Consider the following 21,244-nt stretch of genomic DNA (forward strand, 5'->3'; position numbering starts at 1 on the left):
CTTTCCATTAATTTTGTTTTTACATTTTTTATTATAGCGTAGAAAACTTTTAATTTTTAATGGAAATTCACGTAATAATTTGACAGAGAAATTCATAATATTAAAATAATGACATAATTCATTAATTTATATCCATGAAAGTCATTAGATTGTAAATGTTTAACGAACCTTCAATCATTCGTTTATTTAGTTGATTATTCTTATCATATAATAGTTGATCTTAAACTTAATATAAAATAATCCAATAATTATAATGTTGAGTAGATTAATATTAAAAATGTCGTCGTACTATCATCGATAGAATTTCGTCTTTCAAAGTATTTGATCCAAGTAACCTACTCTTAACATTAATTTTATTTTATATATTGCAATTTCTCCCAAATAATCTTTTTTCTTTGTGGCGATAATTAAAGTATTCGTTAAGAATAATATTATTTCCAAATTATTCCCCAATTACCAAATTACCATAGAAATGTAAAAATGACAAATATTATCTTTATTTTTCAATCGAATGACATGACATGACATGATAATTCCGATTAGTTTAATACCACCAGAGAGAAAAAAAAGTACCTTATAAGGAAAACTGGTTACTAATTTTAAATAAAAAAAAACGAACATTCGCAGAAAAAAATTTAACGTCGGATGAGGTCGTAAGATATAATTTTTCATCCCCTGTAGAAATGACATATGCGCATTTAAAACAATTACTACTGAATTGAGCAGGTCAATGGATGTGTCAGTGCGTGGTCCAGTAATATGGGTGTTCCAGCTGCCAATTCCGTCCTCGCCTCTCCATACTCATCATCGTAGTCGAAATAGTTGCTCTGCGAAACATGCAAGCGTACCTTTTTTATTATTTTTATTCGTTAAATGCAATTTACGAATTTTAAATAGTCGATATTTATTTTTCATTTTTCACTTTTCTTTCAATCATCAAGCTTTGTGAATTTAATTAATAAATAAATCATATCAAAGTTTTCTTCTTCTTTTTTTTTTTTTTATACACACGCAACATCCCATTTACGAAACAATAATGATTTTCCATCATTCAGCGCAGCATTTAAGATTGAATTTTACTTTCAAAGGAATATCAAATAGATATTCAATCAAATTAAATTGCACAACAAAAATATTATTATACTTTCACGTTATTTTTTTTATGTTTGTTCAATAAATTTTTACCTTCAAAGTATATTTATTGACCATGCTACAATTACGATTATTATTATTATTATTATTATTATTATTATTATTATTATTATTATTATTATTATTGTTAATATTTTTTAATTACTTGGACATTTTATAAGAACACCGTAGTATCTAGAGTTTCGCAGATAAATTTTGATAATTAGAGTGAAATAATTATTAATTAAATGAGCTTTATTTATTGCCGGTCTAATAACGAAATTAGAAAATAAATTTGAAAATAAAACCAAGGCAGAAGAATTTATTGCCATTTAATAAAAGTTACGCAACTCTTTAGTCTGCTTTTGCTTTTATCTTTTTGCTTGTATTTAAACAAAAAATTCCAGACGTACTATCGTAACAAAAATGTGCTATTTTCAGATAAAGAAATTATTTTCCCGTAAAAATGTGTAGTTGCTCTGTATTTTTCTCTAATGCAATTTTGTAATAATTCTGTAAGAGTATGGAGACTATACGTACCCAAGCTTATGTTTATTAAATAATTACTATTAAAAGAGTAGTAGTATTTAGAACGAAAAATTGACTTAAATACAATAAATAATGGAACAAAATGGAAAATCGATTTTAAAATTCAGTTAAACTGCCATTTTGTATACACGTTTGTAGGTGCTTGAGTTTCGAATCTCAAAATGCGATTAGCGAAAATTATTTAGTTTTATCATCAAAAGCTAATAAGTTCCTTTTCAACGGCTAATTTGATAATAGGCGAGTTTAATCTCTTTGAAACCAGCTGTATTTATGATTATCAAAGCTTGGAATATTTAGATTTTTAATGAAAATCGAATGAAAGTCGGGTAGGATCCGTGAGCGAATTTTGCGCTACAATTACCGTATTCGTTAGGAGAGTTTTTACGAGAAATTAGAAATTCCGAAAAAATAGGGATGAAAGTAATCGAAGGCCAGGGGGCTAATTTGACCTTAAAAAAAAGAAAAAAAAATCGCCGCTCTTATTAGAAGCGGAGTCGATCGGGGAGAAGTTTCGTAACACTATTTGGCAAGTTTATTAGCGTCTACCCATATAAAGCAGGTGAGACGGAGAATGGGATGTGAAACAGGAAGGAAATAAGAAAAGGGCAATCCTCGGTCGCTCCTCGAGCATTGAGCGATCGATGAACGAACGAGCATTACGAGCGACCACTGCCCCCACCTCTGCTGCCAACCCCCTTGAATCCCCGTCCCCCCGATCATCCGAAACACCCACCTGGCAGTCGATGCAGCGACAGCTGTCGCTCAGGGTGCAGGTCAGCCCAAGGATTTCCACAGCCTCCATGTAGAGCTCGGTGCTGGACCTACGTTGACGCGCGGGTGGCGACGTAGGGGCGCTCACGGAGCCGCGAGCGAGGCTCATCCCGGAAGTTGTGGCGCACGTCGCGCAGCTTCTAGGATCCGTGACCGTCCCCGTTCCCGCCTCCATCATCGTCGTCATAGCCGTCGACGTTGTTGCAATGGTCATTGTTGTTGCCGCCGCTGACATCCTCGTCGTCGTCCTCGTCCTCGGCATCGTCCTCGGCATCGTCGTTGTCGTCGTCGTCATCGTCGCCGTCGCCGTCGCCGTCGTCGTCGTCGTCGTCGTCGATTCGCTTACTTCGTCTATATATCTTTCGCTTTCTATCACGCTGCATAAACGTGATAATTAGATTCTTCGTCATCATAGTCGATGCTCTCGTCATCAACGTCGTCATCGTCGTCGTCGTCGTCGTCGTCGTCGTCGTCGTCGTCATTGTCGATGTCGGCGTCGTCTTCATTGTTCCCGTCGCCGTCACCGTGGCCCTTGCTATGATCCCAAAGTCCCGGATTAAGGATGACGTGGAGGTACCGCGCCGCTGTCGCTCATCCTTAGGGTTGGCACGGACGAGAGCTCGGCCTGCCGGTGACGCAAACAGCTGCAGCATGTCTATGTCCTGTTGGCATTAAAGTGTCTTTTTCGGCCTCGTTTTCACCATCGAGCAACTTCTTAGTTGACTTTTCATTCATCGGAGCTTTCACAGGCGGACTTTTGCTTTTGGGCGAAACTCAATCAGCTGAATGATCGATGATCGATCGAGAGCTCGCCTGTATAATCCTCGGCACAAAAGATATTGCTTTACCAAGCTTACATCGCGCCCATCTCACTTGATTAATACCCTAATGCTATTGTTGCTGATAAAGTCAGCACTTAATTATTTCCAATTAATCTCATTTATTCTTTTCATTTATTCTAAATATTCGCGCACTTTCTACTTCAGTTGATAATACAATTTCCTTGGGTGAGAGAATAATTTCATCGCAACAATGAAAATTATGTCTGTTGTATTTTATGATGCATTTATATAGAAATCAAGAATTTAAAATTCAGCGGATAAACAAGAACGTTATTAGTAAAAATTATGCGAAAACTCCGAGAGTTAATATTTTCTTATACGCTGTGTATTCTTAAAGTGAGTATGGAGCGAAGCGAATTGGATTTATCGATTCATCTATGATGCAAATGTAAGAAGATCGGGCATGTTGGTATTAAAGAGGAGAAAGAGAATGAAGGAAAGTAAAAGGAAAGGAGATGAAATAGTTAATGTTCGATATGAAATAGTCCTATAATCGAATATTTGAAAATCAATTGCGTATGAAAATTTGAAGTGAAAAAAAAAAAAAAACAAAAAAAAAATTATGGATCTGTTTTGAGGAAGCAGTGGTTTTTATGCTTTTTATGCGTCGCACTTTCATCCGCGTTCCACGACGTTAAGAAAGTTTAGCCATATATCTACATGACATAATGAGTATACTTTGTTATGAGTTTGTGCAGAAGTAGGTCAGATGATTATTACTGCGATTTGACATAGCTGACGCATAGATTGTTTCAGAGACGAAAACGATAAAATAAAAAATAACTATTCAGTGAACATAAAATCAAAGCTGCTACTTTGTTGTGGAAAGTACGTTAATATTTTTGGCCACATGTTACCTACGTTAAGAAATTTCCAACAACTATTTTAAACTTGAACAGCCTTAAGTTTAATATCGATACGTTTACATTGCGATAAACTAATAAAACCGAGTGTAATAACGCAAGTATTTTGAAAATTGATTTGTACAGTTAATGCCCAACGCTCTACGAACTTGTCCGATAGAACGACGAGTATAAAGAAGAGAAATGTAATATTACTTGTAATATTATTATTAACATCGCTTAAAGCGTCGTTTGTAACCTTAGAACTTTCATTTTATAAAATGTTTTATTATTTTTTCTAATTTAAATTACATAGCTGTCAAATAAACTTTTTATGTTATACTTTATGTTAAATAACAATTGTGATGGGTGTCTGACTGAGGGATGGGGAGAGAAAGCTTGAGAGGCCTCAAATGTCATGAATATAATAAAAAATTTCATTTTATTTTTCCACATTAAATTGTAAAAACTTCTTCTAAATATTTTCCTTAATATGTGAAAGAAATCGGATTACACGGAAAAATTTCGTTTTACATTCTTCCTACCTTAAGCATGACATTTACAATGCTTTTTATTTAAAGTACATTACCTTTCTTAATATATTCCTTCAAGTTCTTCGGACTGCTAAGGCTTCCTGCAATTCAAACTAAGTATCCTTACTATAAAATCCCATTATTAATTTAACACGAGAATATCTCTGTACTTGCGTGCATACGAGTAAAATAAAAAAAAAGTATGCTACACAAAACTCTATATCTCCTGCATCGCTCTCTCTCTCTCTCTCTCTCTATTACTGTGAAAATCACCCCTTTCTTTAAACTAAACCTTTCTCACTGAATATTTAAATGTTCATTGCCGTTCTTTCGCATTTACCAGTATTTATAAAATCCGACATATCTACATATGAATAAATATGTATAAATATAATTATTAAAGTTGTACATTAGAATATTAAAGTATAATATTTAATAGTTTTACTTGCAGTTGTTTTATACTACTTTTATTATTTCACTTTATTTAATTATAATTTTATTATATATACACATAGTTTATTATATTAATTTTTAATTAATTAAGTTTGTGAAAATGCATGTTGTCATAAAAATTTTAATTTTGTTGTATTTTAATAAATTTACTTGAAAATTAAGTAATATTAAGTTGAAAAGATTTTATTTTAGCACAACTTTACTTACATTAAAAGAAAATTATTTTTAATTTTTTCTAAAATATTGGATTTAGATTTAAATCATTCATATAATATTCTATTTATATAATTGAATAATAAAATATAATATTCAAATATGTTTTAAAATATACTTTTTTAAATTACTTCTTCGCTTGGACAAATTCACTTGAAAAATATTTTTAATATTCTTTAATGTAAATATTGTGACTGATAAAGTTTTAACTCGTATTTGAAAATAAATTGAATGTCCAATAATTCTTTTTATAATAATATTACTTATTGAGAATTTTCATGCTTTCTTATTTATTTTTAGATACTTTATTCGTAAATGGGTATATTATACGGTATATTCAACTAATGACGTAGTAGTTTATGTTGATTTATTTGGAGGAAGATTAGCAGCAACCGTATGTTTTTTTCTTTTATCTGAACTAATCCGTATTATATTTTAAAAGACATGTACAAAAGAAAAAAAAAAAAAATTATTATAAGTACTGTAATTATTGAATATTGACAACTGTTTAAGAAAAGGTTGATATTTCACATTTAATTTGATGAGCGATAAATTCATAAGAATTATCTAAAATCAAATAAATACGTATTGAAAAATAGATGAATAATAAATATATTTAAATTATAAGTTGTGATAAATTAAATGATTAATATATTTATATGTGATAACCTACATTTATATAAAACTTATTTAGAATTTCTTATTTTATACATTCATGTGAGTTTTTTTATAAGTTTATAAATTATGACGCAAAATTATTTATATTTTATTGACTCAATAAATTTGTAAATAGCAATAAAATTGCTATCAAAATCATTTATAACTCAAAACTAAAATTATTTCAATAAATAATAAAATTTTCAATTTACTAAAACTACTGAATTTATTTTTGTTCATTTATTTATTCTTACTTTCTGAACTCATCTTGATTAATTAAGATTAGTTTAACATTATTATATTATTATAGATTATGATTATTATCCATTAGACTCTGAATATCATAAAGAAAGCAGCGACAAAAAGCGAATATAAAACATCAAAGAGGATTTTACTATTTCCTTTATTAGAATCTTTTTTTCAAAACTTTACTTCTATTTAACTAATACGTAACATTATATTTAAATAAATTGAAATAATGATAATTTTTGTTCTTTATAATGATAATTAAAACATTGAGTGATATTTTTACAAAGTGCAAACATTATTTTATTAACTACTTTAGGATTTTTAATAGAAAAAAATTGACTAAGTATGATCCATAATTTTCCGTATTAGTTAAAGAAAGTCAAACGAATAAACGAATAAAATCATTTTTATAATATTCGTATAATTTATAATAAATGTACAACATTCACATTGTCAACGTTATAAAATGCATTTTATTCTTAAAAACACATTTTACCTTTGCTTTTGTTTCTCTAAAAATGTTTTCCCAATATAATTCGACTAACTTTTAGTTATAAATATTAAAATAAACATTTTTTTTTTTTTTTAAATTCTTTATTAATACGGGAATATTATTTTAATATATTGAATAAGAAAAAACGTACGAGATTGTTAATTTTTTAAAATACAAGGAATTAGAGTCGCTCTACCTTACTTATTCACTATGTTAATGCATTTAGCGAGCAGCTTCAACCTTAGAACAGTAAGTTTTTGTTAAATCAACATTGTCATATACCTTATTATTTTACTAATGTTTTTATGTTCTGCTGCCATATAAATGTCGCAGAAATTATTTCACTATTCTTTGGAATACAAGGACGCGGTTGAAAATATTCCGTTCACTTTCAATGATAAGAAAATATAAGCGAGTTATTTACATCGAGATAATTCAAAATCGTAGAATAAATAATAAATAAATAAGTAGAAATTAATGTACATTCATTACATACGTAATATATCATCAATTTGCCTATCAGGTCACTTCAATCTAACTATTGTAGCCTTTATTTGCTTATTTACATTTATTTAATAGAACATTAGAATATCCTATACTTTGCTAGGATGTCAATTGATGTAGTAGTCTATATTGGTAAAAACAGAGTAAAAGGAAGAAATCAAATTCAGACTACAAATAAATGTACATTGTTTGACAAGACTTTTAAAACTTACAAGACTTTGAGAAACTGACAGCGACTTACTATAAGAAAATACGCTATTTCCCTTGGTAAGGGAACAAAAATACCCTAAAGACGAAAAGTAGAAAATAATAAGTAGTAAGCAAAAGTGAGCACGTTTAATTATTTCTATCGCAAGCTTTCGTACACAAAATTCATACTTGACAGTCGATTATTCCTTGAAGAACGCATAAGATTGAATAAACGAATAAATTTGTTAAAAATTATAAAATTTTCTTGAAAGGACGAACCCGATATATATATATATATATATATATATATAGATTTTCACTAAATAGTAAACAAATATTTATATCTTTTTTAGCAACCACATTGTTTTGCAAAGTATTTTTAAATCAAAATATTATCTAGTAATTTCATTTTTAGAGTTGAAAATAAAATAAAATGAAAGTTAGAAAATTGATAAAAAATGCTTTTAAATCGAAGTTAAATTATTATTTAATTAAATTAAATTTAAATTATCTATTGAAAAGTACAGATACTTCGGAAGTAATTAATCCTACAATAAAAAATCTGTATATTCTTATAAAGTTCTTTTGTCATCTCCGAAAAAAAAAAAAAAAAAAAAAAAAAAAAAAAAAATTTTAATCTTCGAATAATAAAATTTTATAACCAAGAACAGAAAATATGAATTCGTACGTACGTAGGAGTTTAAAAGGTTCGTTAAAAATTTTCGAAGATCGCCGAAAAATATTAAATTTAATAGGAGACAAAATTTATTTGTTGAAGATCTTCTAAAGTTTCATTATATATTGTCAATATTTATTAATATAGCTTTTTATTTTAGGTACCGCTACATTGATTAAAGAAAAAAGCTGAGATGACGTTGTCTTAAAATTTATTTAGAAAGCAAAATACAGCTAAATAATGATTTATTAGAAATATTTCTCAGATACAAGCATAATAATTATATTGATTTATGCAATGATTATATTAAATAGTATAAATTTTGAAGAAAAAAAAAGTCAAATATTCCATAGAATAGAAATTTATTTTAATAATAAAATGGAATATCATAATTGTGTATATTATATGAAAATACAATCAGAATTTTTGAAATGGAAATACTAGCTTTCCCTAGTGAGTGGAAATAAAAAGGAAACGAAAAGGAAAATACCTGACAAATATTCTTATTCCATTTTATTTCCTTGTGTGTCGGTTGGTAGGTAAATAGATAAATTATATACCAAAATAATTACTTAACACATAAATAGATACGATTACTTATTCAATAATTACTAATATTCGGAATATTTTATTAATAAATAAAATGCATTAGAAATGCAATGGAAATTTTTAACGTCGGTTTAACAGATGTTATCAAGTATTTCTTGGCTCATGGAAATATCAATACAAATCAATGAACATCGATATCACAATTTAATAAACTCCATAGAATATTTCAATCGTTAAGATAAATTTTCTTAATAAAGTATTTGAAATACGTGCTGATTATTAGAATTCATGGGTGTATTAGGGTAAATGAGGACGGTGAAAATGATTTTCTAATAACCACGAAAATATCTAAATCTAAAGCTCGATAAATTACAAATGATACATATGTAAATAATCAATTAAATTGTACCTTAAATTTATCATCAAATTCAAAAATTATCAAATATCTAAAGAACGGAAACTAGTTATCATAAAAAAATATATTTATTCCACTCAGAAATTTCCTAGATAATAAAGTTAGTAGATAAAAGATTGAATTAAATTTTTCATTCGACTTTGAGCAACATTAATGTATGTAGACTGTCATATTAAATGTCTAAAATATTTGATTTTGCAATATTTTATGAATGTGAATTAAAAAACAAAATAATATTGTAAAAACGTAAGCCTTAAATAAAGACTAGAAAGTGTAATAGTATAAAAAAAAAAAAAAAAAAAAAAAAAAAAAAAAGAAAAAAAGAAAGAAAGAAAAAAAAAGATAAAAAAAAGTCAATATGATATTTATTATTCAATTATTTCGGCGTATTTCATAAAAAAACAAATAAATGATATTTAATGGATCCATCCGTACTAGATAATTGAATATAATGGCTTATATTATTACAGTAAAATACACATAAAAAATGTCAATGTATTAAAAGAAATAAGAGGCATGTATAAGAAAGGTGAAAAATATGAAAATAAATAAATCAAAAAGAGACATTTGTAGTGCCTCATGGGTCGTCCTAAATTAGATTCAATGTTGTCACGTATCAACAGAAATAATGGATAATTGTAAATATAAAGAGAGAAAAACGAGCCTACAGAGCATAATAACTATGCTATGCTATTCAAAACACAAAATCTATAGAATATAAAGTTGTACGAGGTGGGAACTCGTTCAATTTAGTGCCTAAAATTTGGAAATCAAACATCATATTTATTTGTCCTTAGCTTTAATTATAATGGGAATAAAATTACGTAAAAGGCTGGTGAATTAAAATGTGCAAATTGAATTTTATTTTCAAAAGTTTGACATATAAATGATATTTTTTTGTGCGTATTAATGAAATTATAACATTTGAAAGGTTAACAAAGGAATGAGAAAAATATATCAACACATTAGTTTGACAATTTAAGGCATTTTAATCTAAATAAATGAGAATTTCAATTAAAAAAATCAATTCATTAATTGTTTCATTTATTTCATTTGTTTCATTTAAATGCTTATTTTATTTAAACAATTTCTGCGGCATATACGTTGGAAAGGATTTAATATCGTTTAAATGATATGAAATTATTAAATTTGACGATTTAATAGTTACAAAATTTTACATTAAAATTATTGTTATTCTATCAGTTATTTATAAAAATTCAAAAGTTTTTGACCTATTTTTTTTCTCTTCAACTTTGTAAGACTTGAAAGTTTTAACTTCGTAAAGTTCTTGAAATTATTTCTTATAACAGTAGTATTGTCTTTGAAAGAAATTACGATATATATATATATATATATATATATATATATATATATATATATATGAAATTATATTAAGAAATATTATAGAATATCCATTAAGTCAAGAAGTTTTTGCACAGAATTGCTTACATTTAAAAAGGGATGGATAATAACTCGTATAGAAAGCTTATTCGATCTCTACTTTTAAATGAATTGGAGCATAAATAAAGTGTAACAATATTATTACATAACAAATTAATTCATTACTGTATTAGTTTTGCACGATAGATCTGGCATTGTAAACGGATACATTGAAATTCAATTTGAAATTGTCGCTTTAACGAGTATCTTTTTCATTTTTTTTTTCTATCTTTTTTTAATTTTTACGTTAACGCAAAATTTTCTTTCGCTAACTTTTGTCAAAGCGCTCAAGTATTTTTGGCATATATTCTTCTTTCGCAGACTGCGTGCAACTACGAACGTATCCTCCACATACGCGAATAAGATGCGCTATTCGCTCATGGACCACGACGTGCGCGAATTATTTCTAACGAAAGCGGAGAAGCAGCACTGAATATAATAACGCGTCGTATTTCCGAGCCCGACTCTCTCAGCCTGACGCATCGTTCTCTCTCTCTCTCTCTCTCTCTCTTTTGATGCTTTGTCGCAAATTTCCCACCGGTCCTAAAGCCACGCATATACAACAAGCAATATGCTTTCTTTATAATCTCGGGGAGAGAAGTGGAGGAGAGGAGATATGTAACTGAGGAACTAAGTGTTCACTATGAGGATTTGAAAGGTGTACGTTGTTAGCGACGTCAAAGGAAACTGCCTAAGAGGCATTTTTATTCGCTCTTGCATAGCCCACTTGCTCACACACACTTTACGTACATACGTGTATACGTAATACATAAACTTGACTATATCTACGTATCGCGAAACTGACGCACTCGACCCGCACTTCAAGAGGAATGGGAGCGAAATGGGGTGGGTTGGGGTGGGTGGGGTGGATGGGGGGGGGGGGAAGAAGATAGATAGAAGTGGGCTTTCAGTGGATGTTTTGTTACAGCTACATCGGAAGGAAAATGCACCTATTAAAAATTATGTTATTCTAGTTCTCAGAACATTCAAAATGAAGATGAAAATTTGTAATTATAAATTACTCGAGAGGCTTATTAATGGAAAAAATGGGCGATCAATGAGAATTCACAAGCAAATTGCGCCTCTATTGTTGCTGTTGCTGTTGTTGCTGATACTGTCGTTGTTGCCGTATTACAACCGAGGCAGTTTAACAGCCGTTACATAATACGCGCTCGTCACTTAATTTCTATTTGTTAAAGAATTAAAAATTTGAAATGTATCACTCTCATTGTTATGGCTAATTCTTTGCTAATAAAAGCGCTATTTTGTAATTTAAATATTTGCATACGTGAAAAATATTAATCACTACTGTCATTTTATTCAATAAAATAGCAATAAATGTTTTTAATTCTAAAATATGTTTTATCCCTAGGAATATTATTGGGTAATTAACAATTATAAAAATATGATAAATAATTTGGAATATATTTGTATTTATTTCTCTCTCGTTCGTGTATATTTTTGTACGAATGAAAGATCAAATGAAATTTCATTATTGACTCGACAAATTCATTACAATTATCAAATACAAATCTCAAATATGATAGTTTAGTATAGATCTTTCGTAAAAAGAAATATTCCATCTGAATTAAATTAAGTCGAAACATCCATTTTGTTCTAATATTTCATCCTGATTATAAATAGTGTATATTGTGAAAAATTTTTATATAAATAATTCGTAAAATAAAAACATAATTATGTATATTCATTATCACAAACACTAATTTATGTACTAAATTATATTTTTCTTTATAAAATTAAAAAATCAATAAATAGTAGTGAAAGTAGGTATCGTTTTATTAGTTTTAATTTGAAAATATATAATTATAATTAAAATTCTTCTCTCTCTCTCTCTCTCTCTCTCTCTCTCTATATATATATATATATATATATATATATATATATATATATATGTATATATATATTGATTAACTGTAAAAATAAGCATTTCTGTAGTGTGTCCGTATACGTGCAATATATCACGTTTATAGACATGGTTTGCAGTTGTTCGAGGGAAAGTTTGTTCAAGTTACTGTCGAGCGTCATTATTCTCATTGGAAGGGTGAAAACCATTTTTCATATATTTTTAGATGTACATGTAGATTGATAAATAAATATCTTTGCAGAAAGACTGAGAGAATGTGACCTGAGTCGCAATCACATACGCATACGTACGTAAACACGTAGTTGCGCGCGCGCGCGAGCGCATACACGAATAAACGAACGGGAACATGCACGGGCATTGACGGGAATAGGACGCTCGTTATCTCTGACCATTTCTGGGTCCCCTTGATATATTTCCCATCGGACTGTTACAAGCTAAAAGTATGTCTGGCGTATGTTGGAATACAAGAACATTTCAAAAAATAAGATCCTTCTCTTGTTCCGACTTTTTCTTCATTTATGACTCTGACTCGATAAGTTTCATTATCATATCATAAAAACTTGTTAAAATAATAGAAGGAAAGATGAAATGATGAAAACTCTTTATTTCTTCAAAATGATTTTTATCGATATTAAGTTGAGTAACAAGATTTTAATATTTATAATAAGAATAATGTTAAAAATATCATTTAAATACGTAATAGTAGTGAAAAAAAAAATTACTCCCATTCCCGAATATATAAAATAAATTTTTAAATAAATGTGCAAAAAAATGTATCTACGCACATAGTAATGTGTGAATTTTTAAATCAAAAACATAGTTTAAACAATTTTTATAATTAAAAATGGTTGCTAAAAGTTTGACTAAAAATTTATCGAGTTTGTTGCTTTCTTTCTTTTTTTTGTATCTATATATATATATATATATATATATATATATATATATGTATATCTAGTAGAAAAAAAACTTTACATTCGTAATTAAGAATTTTTTTAATTAAAACAATTAAATGTTTTCAAGAAATTTTTTATACAGAATACAACTTAAACGAAATTTAGATTATAATTAAACATAAAGAATTGAAAAAATATATTTACAATGAAAGTAATTTGGGCAAAAGAATCTATATAATTATTAGATGTGATCTCGGCTTCTCGCTATCCATAATATTCAAATTTTCTTTCTCCATCATCACTTTCAACAATTCTTAATATGCACTAGTATCGTGATATAGTAATTTATCCATTGTAAATATAAATAATAATCATCCAGCATTATATAATTATTTTCTACAACGATTTTATCATTGAAATATATGCCTAATGTTATACTATTTGTACTTTCTTTATTTAATGTCATACTTAATATTAACTATAAATGTCGCGATAAAATTAAAAAATTCATATTTAAATATAATTTTTATAATTTCTGAAACTTGTTTAAAACCAAGCAGCTTGTAACAGATGGTCCATATACATTTTAAAGTTTTAATTTATCTGAGTATTTTACCGTAGCCATTAAAAAGCTCAACTTACGAAGTACGGACCGGAGTGCCATAAATATACATATTGATTATATTATGACAAGGAGATGGATTAATTAAATCTATAATTGCGTATATTGTTATTTATCCGCTTGTTACGTTTAAATAATGAATAAGTAATTTATATTGAACTTTTTTTATCATTCCACTTGACTTGACATTCAGCCTTTTATTGCATTTATATGAATTTGTATAAATGCTTTTATCCGGACCATTTTATAGCATATTTTGTATGTGTAAGTAAAATGCCAGATGCGTCTTCCATTTTCCTCTCGTTGACACAAATCACAGTTTCAGAAACATTCCTTGTTATCGGATGATAACGTTAGCCAAGCTATGGAAATTATAAAAGCGCGAATTGCCTGCACTTCCGCATACTTCCGCTCACAGCCACTACGAATTATACTCTTGAGGGAACTCGAAAGAGGGATACCACGGATATATCAAGAGGGGACGAGAAGACTCTAGAGCTTTATACATTCTGTCGCTCGACCCTTATTAAAGTAGTTAAGGGTAGGCAATACTAGGACGCGAATACCAGTAGGAGGCGTTATTCCTGGCTTGGGAATGCTTAATTACTCCTATTATTTGTGTCGATACACTTCACTTTCTTCTTAATGATGTAATATCTTGTAAGAGCATTTCATTATTATCTATTAATTCTATTTTTTACCTCTGAATATGGAAAATGGATGTATTTCCATTGTAATTATTGAAAATTTTTAATCATCAATCATGTATAATTGCATTTAAAATTTTTTTTAGTTTCTTTATCTTTTTCTTACTTTTGTTTCAATATCAAATTGTGTCTGCATTGTGCGTCATTGTTATTTTCATTTATTTCAAATTTGGATTTTTTTCGATGGTTAACAAAAAAAAAAAAAAAAAAAAAAAAAAAAAAAAAAAATACATACGTTATTTATTATTTTGCGCCATTTCTCGAATATTTTTCTAAACATAAATATTCACGACATTGGGATGTTGTTATAAGCATTTCTTAGTGAAAAAAAAATATTATTTTCTATTAAATTCTTGATTGAACTTAAATAAAAGTAGCTTTACAAACGTATTGAATTTTAATTACATTTCATAATGTTGGAATAAAGCCACAATTTAATTTAATATCCTGTGTGATCGAATTCGTCTCTCGTTCCCGTACATCTCAAAGCAATAATATTATTGAGAAATATAATGAAACAATTATAAAATGAATGACTTAATTAATCCTTACGATAAGAATCAGATGAAAATTATTCAGGATAGTTAATGGGGATCGAAGGGTAACGATAATCCTTGCGAGTATTATCTTCGATCTTTATAAATTCCTTTATTTATCGTCTTTGCTGTCATGTTCGTGTTTTATTCGGTAAGATGTATCTGTGACTGTTTTGTTTAAGATTTACGCGATTCGGTGAGTTTTTCACTGATATATGTGACATACTAGCAACCGCTGGCTTGTCAATAAAATTAGCATATAAATATTTTATTCGTAAAATTTTTTTTTGAAAATAATTCAAATGGAAATGTTGTTGTCCTCCGATATTTTCTTCAAGCGCAGAAATGAATACGCGTAAGAATTAATTACTATAAGAATTATATATTCCTATTGTCTTCTATACTTGAAAATAATTGTATTTGTTCATCCAGCATGAACATAAATCTTTTGGTTTAATCGTGCGCAAGATTAAAAAAAAAAAAAAATGAAAAAAAAACAAGAAAATAAAAAAACAAAAACAAAAAACAGAAAAAAAGAAGAAAAAAAAAAAAAAAGAAATGAAAAGAAAAGAAAATCTTTAGCCATTATAAATATAAGAATTAGCCTTCCACCATATTGATGTACTGACCACACGATAACTTATTTTCATTATATCGAGTTGCATTTGTGTAAACGGTTTCACTCGCTTTCCTTGTATTGCCTTTATAAATCTTTTTTATTCCAATAACCGAGTATATGTGCACTTTTTTTATCCGCAAATTTTGCCCATGAAATGCTTTCATTTTATGCCATCGCACAATTGCATAGCGGCTCAGTGCATATAAGTTTAAATCATGTTGTGTTATGCTTCAGTGAATAAAAAAAGAAAAAAAAAAAAAAAAAAAAAGAATGCAGTGCTTTTTCATTTGCATGGTGCTACGGTAACGATTTTTATTTTTCATCTTCCTATACATACTGTAAAAAATGAAGTAGATTAGAGAAGGAGAAATGGAATAGAATGTAAAGTGGATAAGAAGAGGAGGAGAAAAAAAAATGGAGCGAGCGAGAGGAAGAGTAAGAACGAGGAAGGATAGTGAGGGTATTGAGTGCGGGACAGCAGAGAGCCGGTAAAAAGAGCTTAAATAGCGGCAAATATTGGCGGAAGTTGAAGTACCGATTGGAAAGAAATCAATTGGAAATGAAAATACCAATGTGGTTGAGCCAATAAATATAGAAGCATCAGTTTAATCATTTTAGTGTACAATAAGTAGAGTGCGTGCCCGTGCAGCGGCACACCTACTACACACACGTATCAATCTGCAAATATATTCGCCCACATTGGTACATTGCGTAGCTCGTAAAGTTCATAGGGAGTCTGTACTTTTCATTATTCATCAGCGCTAATTACTATAATTAAATGTACATGCGTTTTGCACTTAGTACTCTACGAGATTGTACACATACACGTGTATCCGCTTAATTTGCCAAATGAAGCTGAAGTTAGTGAAAAAATGATTTTTTGCCAGATCTTTCCGGCTCGTATCATTTGTACGATTCATTAATTTTCAAAGATTTTGTAACGCATACTATTTTGTAAAATAATATTCAATCGATGATCTACTTGTGATATTCTCAACAGTCATCGACATCTGTATTATATATAATATTTGACTGATGAATTATTAAGTTCATAAGCATTTATTAAATAAATACTTCATCAAGATGAGTCTAAAATTTTGAAAATAAATTCAATTTATTTAGCTTCCTTATCATTTAACGAAGCTATTTATTATAAATCATCCAAAAAAAAAAAAAAAAAAAAAATTCACGCGATTGATCATTACACGAGAATATTTGTTATTAATGTTCGGAAAAATTAAAGAGAAAAAAATGTTTCATACAATTTGAACGAAAATATTAAAATATAATTGAAAATGTAGTTTTGCTTATTTAAAAGTTCAACTATATAAATGGCAATTATACGTACATTTTTCATTTATCGATCGAGTTTTAGTATTTACCGTTTATGCTCTTTAATCATTTAATTAATTCATTGTCTCCTACAGTGCAGCTGAGCGTCGATATTTTTGAAAATGGTCGCCCGCCCCAATCGCCTAAATGATCGAATACTTTTTGCAGTTTGCAAAATACATGCCGCTCCAACTACCAACCAATCAATTGCAACGAATTCGTCAGTCAAACTCGTCACAATTAGTCTTTCTTGCATGCAACACAATGGCAACTAATTGAAAGCCTCAAGCGAGCATAGAGCATGATGCACGATGTGCCATATATGCGCAATGACATTCGCAAAATCTGAACATCACCTACTGTATATTCTTGTATGAATGTGCACATATGCATTTGCATATAATAGACTTAGTGGTGTGGCACGTGGAATGAAACGCGCACTGATTGGCAACAAACCAAGTCCCAGTCAAGGCATTGCTTAATTGACTTTTCCTTTTTTACATGCAAGGAGCCGATGATCTTGCAATAAGGTCGAATCTCCAAACCAACAAAGTTGTTAAATTCTATAATGCAATTGATGTATGAATTATACGAGTGAAGCGGACAGTACGCAATTGTGTACAAAAGCTTGACTGCTAGGAATTCAGAAAGCCTGGAATAAAGCTCATATTCTGAATTATTAATGCATTTTCAAAACTAAATCAAATATTGAATTATGAATTAGTTTAGATAAAATTTGTGAATACTTTGCGGGTAATTATATTCTCTACATACGTATTATGGTTTTCTATGACGAAAGGCATTAATTATTTTATTAATTAAAATTCAACGCTACTAGCGTATATTTTTTATTTAATCTACATATGCTTTTTATTTAATTATTTTTTTTTTCTTTTCTTTTTTTTTTTCTTTTCTATTCTAACAAGAAATTTTTCATTCTATTAAATGTCTAATACGATTTTTATTCTAATATTTTTCTTTCACATCAGCAGTTATGCGCGCGAGTAAATAACTTTTAATATTTTACACATAATATTCTCGTGTCTATTCTCATTCTATGAATTTTTCCAATTATTATTTATTATTTAATTGAAGACGTTATCGTATTAAAAGATAATCTTTAATATTCGTTAAATTTAATTTCTCACTTAATTTCTGAATTGTACTTATTATTAACAATTTTCTCACAAAATTCTGTATTTCATTAAATTGTTCGAATTAAATTGTCAAAGTGCTCTAATAGGATTATAATTATTATTTAAAGTTATTTTACAAGAGCATATTATAAAATTATAATCAACGAAAAGAAAAAAATATTTTAAATATAATATTATCGATTTTAAGGGTTAGATAGATAAATTTAAAGATAATTTCGCTAACATTTTTCTTTAAGATTTAATAATCAGATAGTATAGAACATGGGAATATAATTATTTCATGAATACTACCGAGCCTCCTCTCTATCAAATATAATCAATAATAATGTTTTTCTATTATGTGAACATAAATTTTTGTTAATAATTAAACATTTGAATTAAGTCTTGTACTCATAATGATAAACTGATTCTGATTTTACGTCTAGGTTACATATGTATATGTGTATATATATATATATATATATATACGTGTGTGTGTGTGCGTGTGTGTGTGCGCGTGTGTGTGCGTATGTGGGTGTGTGGAAATAGTAGTTTAATATATTGATCATATTATTACTTTATTGGCATCGGCTTTTAAAATTGACGTTTTAACGCAAATTAATATTTTATAAAATTGCATCTGTTTAATCTCTCATTTCAAGAGTTTCAATTTATATGTCAAAATTTAATGAATATACATACTGGCAGAGATTCCGGTGTATGGTCCAAAACATATATGCTGTTGGTGTATCCATAAAGCATCGTATCGAGTTCTGTAAAAAGTTGACAATTAAATGAAATTTAAAAGCTGTGCGAGGTCTTAAATACAAATGTTTCATTATATTTATTTACGTACTAATATGTTTCTTTGTTCGTTTTATAAACTAGCAAATGAGAAAATAAGTGAAAAAATGATTATATATTAATACATTTCCTTCAGAACCTGAATATAAAGTTACGATTGGATTACAGATTTTCAGTTACTAACGATCCAAATAATACATGTTAATATTTTTTCTCATAATACAATTAATAATATTATTATAATATAATATTTTATTATATATTCATAATGCACAACTGCAATACTATAATAACTATATTATTTATTATGTTTCATTTGACGTGATTATGTTGTTATAATATTCATCTATAAATGTATCTATAACAATACAAATACGAATATTAAGGTAATATTAACTAATATTATATTAAATGAAATTATTACTAGCCAATACCGACTTGTCATTAGATTTGAGCACTCGTTTATTAACCGAGTTGCTCCAATTTTCGATTCTTCAATGTATTCACTATTGAAGAGAATTTTGCAATAATCTCAAATATCTGATATTTATTAACTTACGGCTATCATATCTGCGCATCCAATTAATTTCATTTAAACGCTAGAACAAATAAGCCAATTTCATCAGCAAACAGCAATGCTGTACAATAATAATATTATTTTCACTCGTAATAATATCTGAATTCGAAAATCTTATAAGTTTTAGTTAATTTATTGTTTCTTAAATTATAAGCAAAATTTCTGATATTTTTCCCTCAAACGAATAGTAGCTTTAATATAAATTAAATATATATGAAAATCTGATAGGAAATTAGGTAATCATTACATTATATATAAAGCCTATGGTATGTAAATATATGTACATAAATTTTTAATTTGACGAAATTTTTTAAGTATAATTTTATGATGTGCATAATGTATAAATTTCTTTTAATTTAATATCGCATATTGATAAATGCATACGCTTACATGTATGCCATTAAAAGAAGAGAGAGAGAGAGAGAGGTCGCATGTAATTTTACAGTTCTAAATTGCATTAACATTTAAATCGTACGGATATACTTGTGTGCTCAAACAACTTCAAATGAATTGAAAATAATGTGAATAACGTAGAAGTCAATATAATAATTTACAACAACTCCCATCGGATATAATTGGGACCATTAAAAGTAATTCTCGTTGATCGATGATGTCTTGAGAGCTTAACGTTAGAGGAATCTTCGTAACGAGAAGTCTATCTGTCAATAAAATACGTGCAAACTCGCAAGCACGTATGTGCAACTCGTAAACAAGTTTCTCCTTTAGTTTGTTATAAAGTATCAAACGTCGTACTATAACTCGAATTCCTATCTATTTCCTTCTTTCAGACATTGATTAATAAAGTGGTGCTGACATTTCATCTTGCTGAAAAGTTCCCATAGGATCTTGTATAATTTCCGCACTAGCGTAAGAAGGTTCAATAATTGATATTGCTTGTCTTATTCGACATAATATTCAAAATAAAAAATTCTGATCTACATACAAGTATTATAATGTTCTCCTATGGTTTATTTACTAGTTTAACGAATACATTGTATTTAAGGCACTGCGTACACGGCTTACAATCAATTTTCTAGACATTAATTTATACGCCTTAAAATAAATTGCAATCTATATTTATGAAAGTAGGTCTATTGTTCGAATTTGAAAAAAAATATCTTCTCCAATTTAATATCAATAGTGCTTAATTAGGCTTTGCAATAAATTATTTAATTTGGCTTAAATACGTATTTAAGTTATTTAATTATTACGCTAATTTGTTTATCATAATGATATTAATCGATATTAATAAATATTTAAGTCCAATAACAAAATTAAAGTGGATTTACAAATTTTATATGCAAAATAGTATTTGACATTTACAGAAATATCAGTCACAATTGCTAGTTAACAAATGTTGTCATTCTCCAATTAATGATGAACATAGTAATATAATTTCTCATTACCATTGAAAAGCATTATTGTTCATTTGTGTTTAAAATGTTCATTAAAAGTTTAATTGCGTATAAGATTGCCCCGATATTGATAGAATTTTTTTTTTGATAAATCATCATTAATAACGAACGTATTTTGTTGGGAAAATGTTGAGGATGCTTTAACTGGTTTACTATTTTTTATAAAGTATCTTGTAATTAATATTATTTTGAAGATGTTCAATTAAAAATTA

The 21,244-nt window shown here is 28.3% G+C and overlaps 1 protein-coding gene across 1 annotated transcript in view; it reads right to left on the reverse strand.

Annotated features, from left to right (window-relative positions):
* Positions 1 to 655: 655 nt before the first annotated feature.
* Positions 656 to 21,244, reverse strand: part of LOC105359759 (uncharacterized) — a 61,118-nt gene continuing 40,529 nt past the window's right edge. Inside the window, exons 2-5 of the mRNA XM_011496438.1 lie at positions 18,939 to 19,009; positions 2,999 to 3,113; positions 2,414 to 2,571; positions 656 to 827 (exon numbers count right to left, since the gene is read on the reverse strand). Of these exons, the coding sequence (XP_011494740.1) occupies positions 711 to 827; positions 2,414 to 2,571; positions 2,999 to 3,113; positions 18,939 to 19,009 (461 nt within the window). The 3' untranslated portion in view covers positions 656 to 710. The remainder of the gene's footprint in view (positions 828 to 2,413; positions 2,572 to 2,998; positions 3,114 to 18,938; positions 19,010 to 21,244) is intronic.

Source organism: Ceratosolen solmsi, unplaced genomic scaffold (genome assembly GCF_000503995.2).
Source record: "Ceratosolen solmsi marchali unplaced genomic scaffold, CerSol_1.0 scaffold10, whole genome shotgun sequence".
Classification (NCBI taxonomy): domain Eukaryota; kingdom Metazoa; phylum Arthropoda; class Insecta; order Hymenoptera; family Agaonidae; genus Ceratosolen; species Ceratosolen solmsi.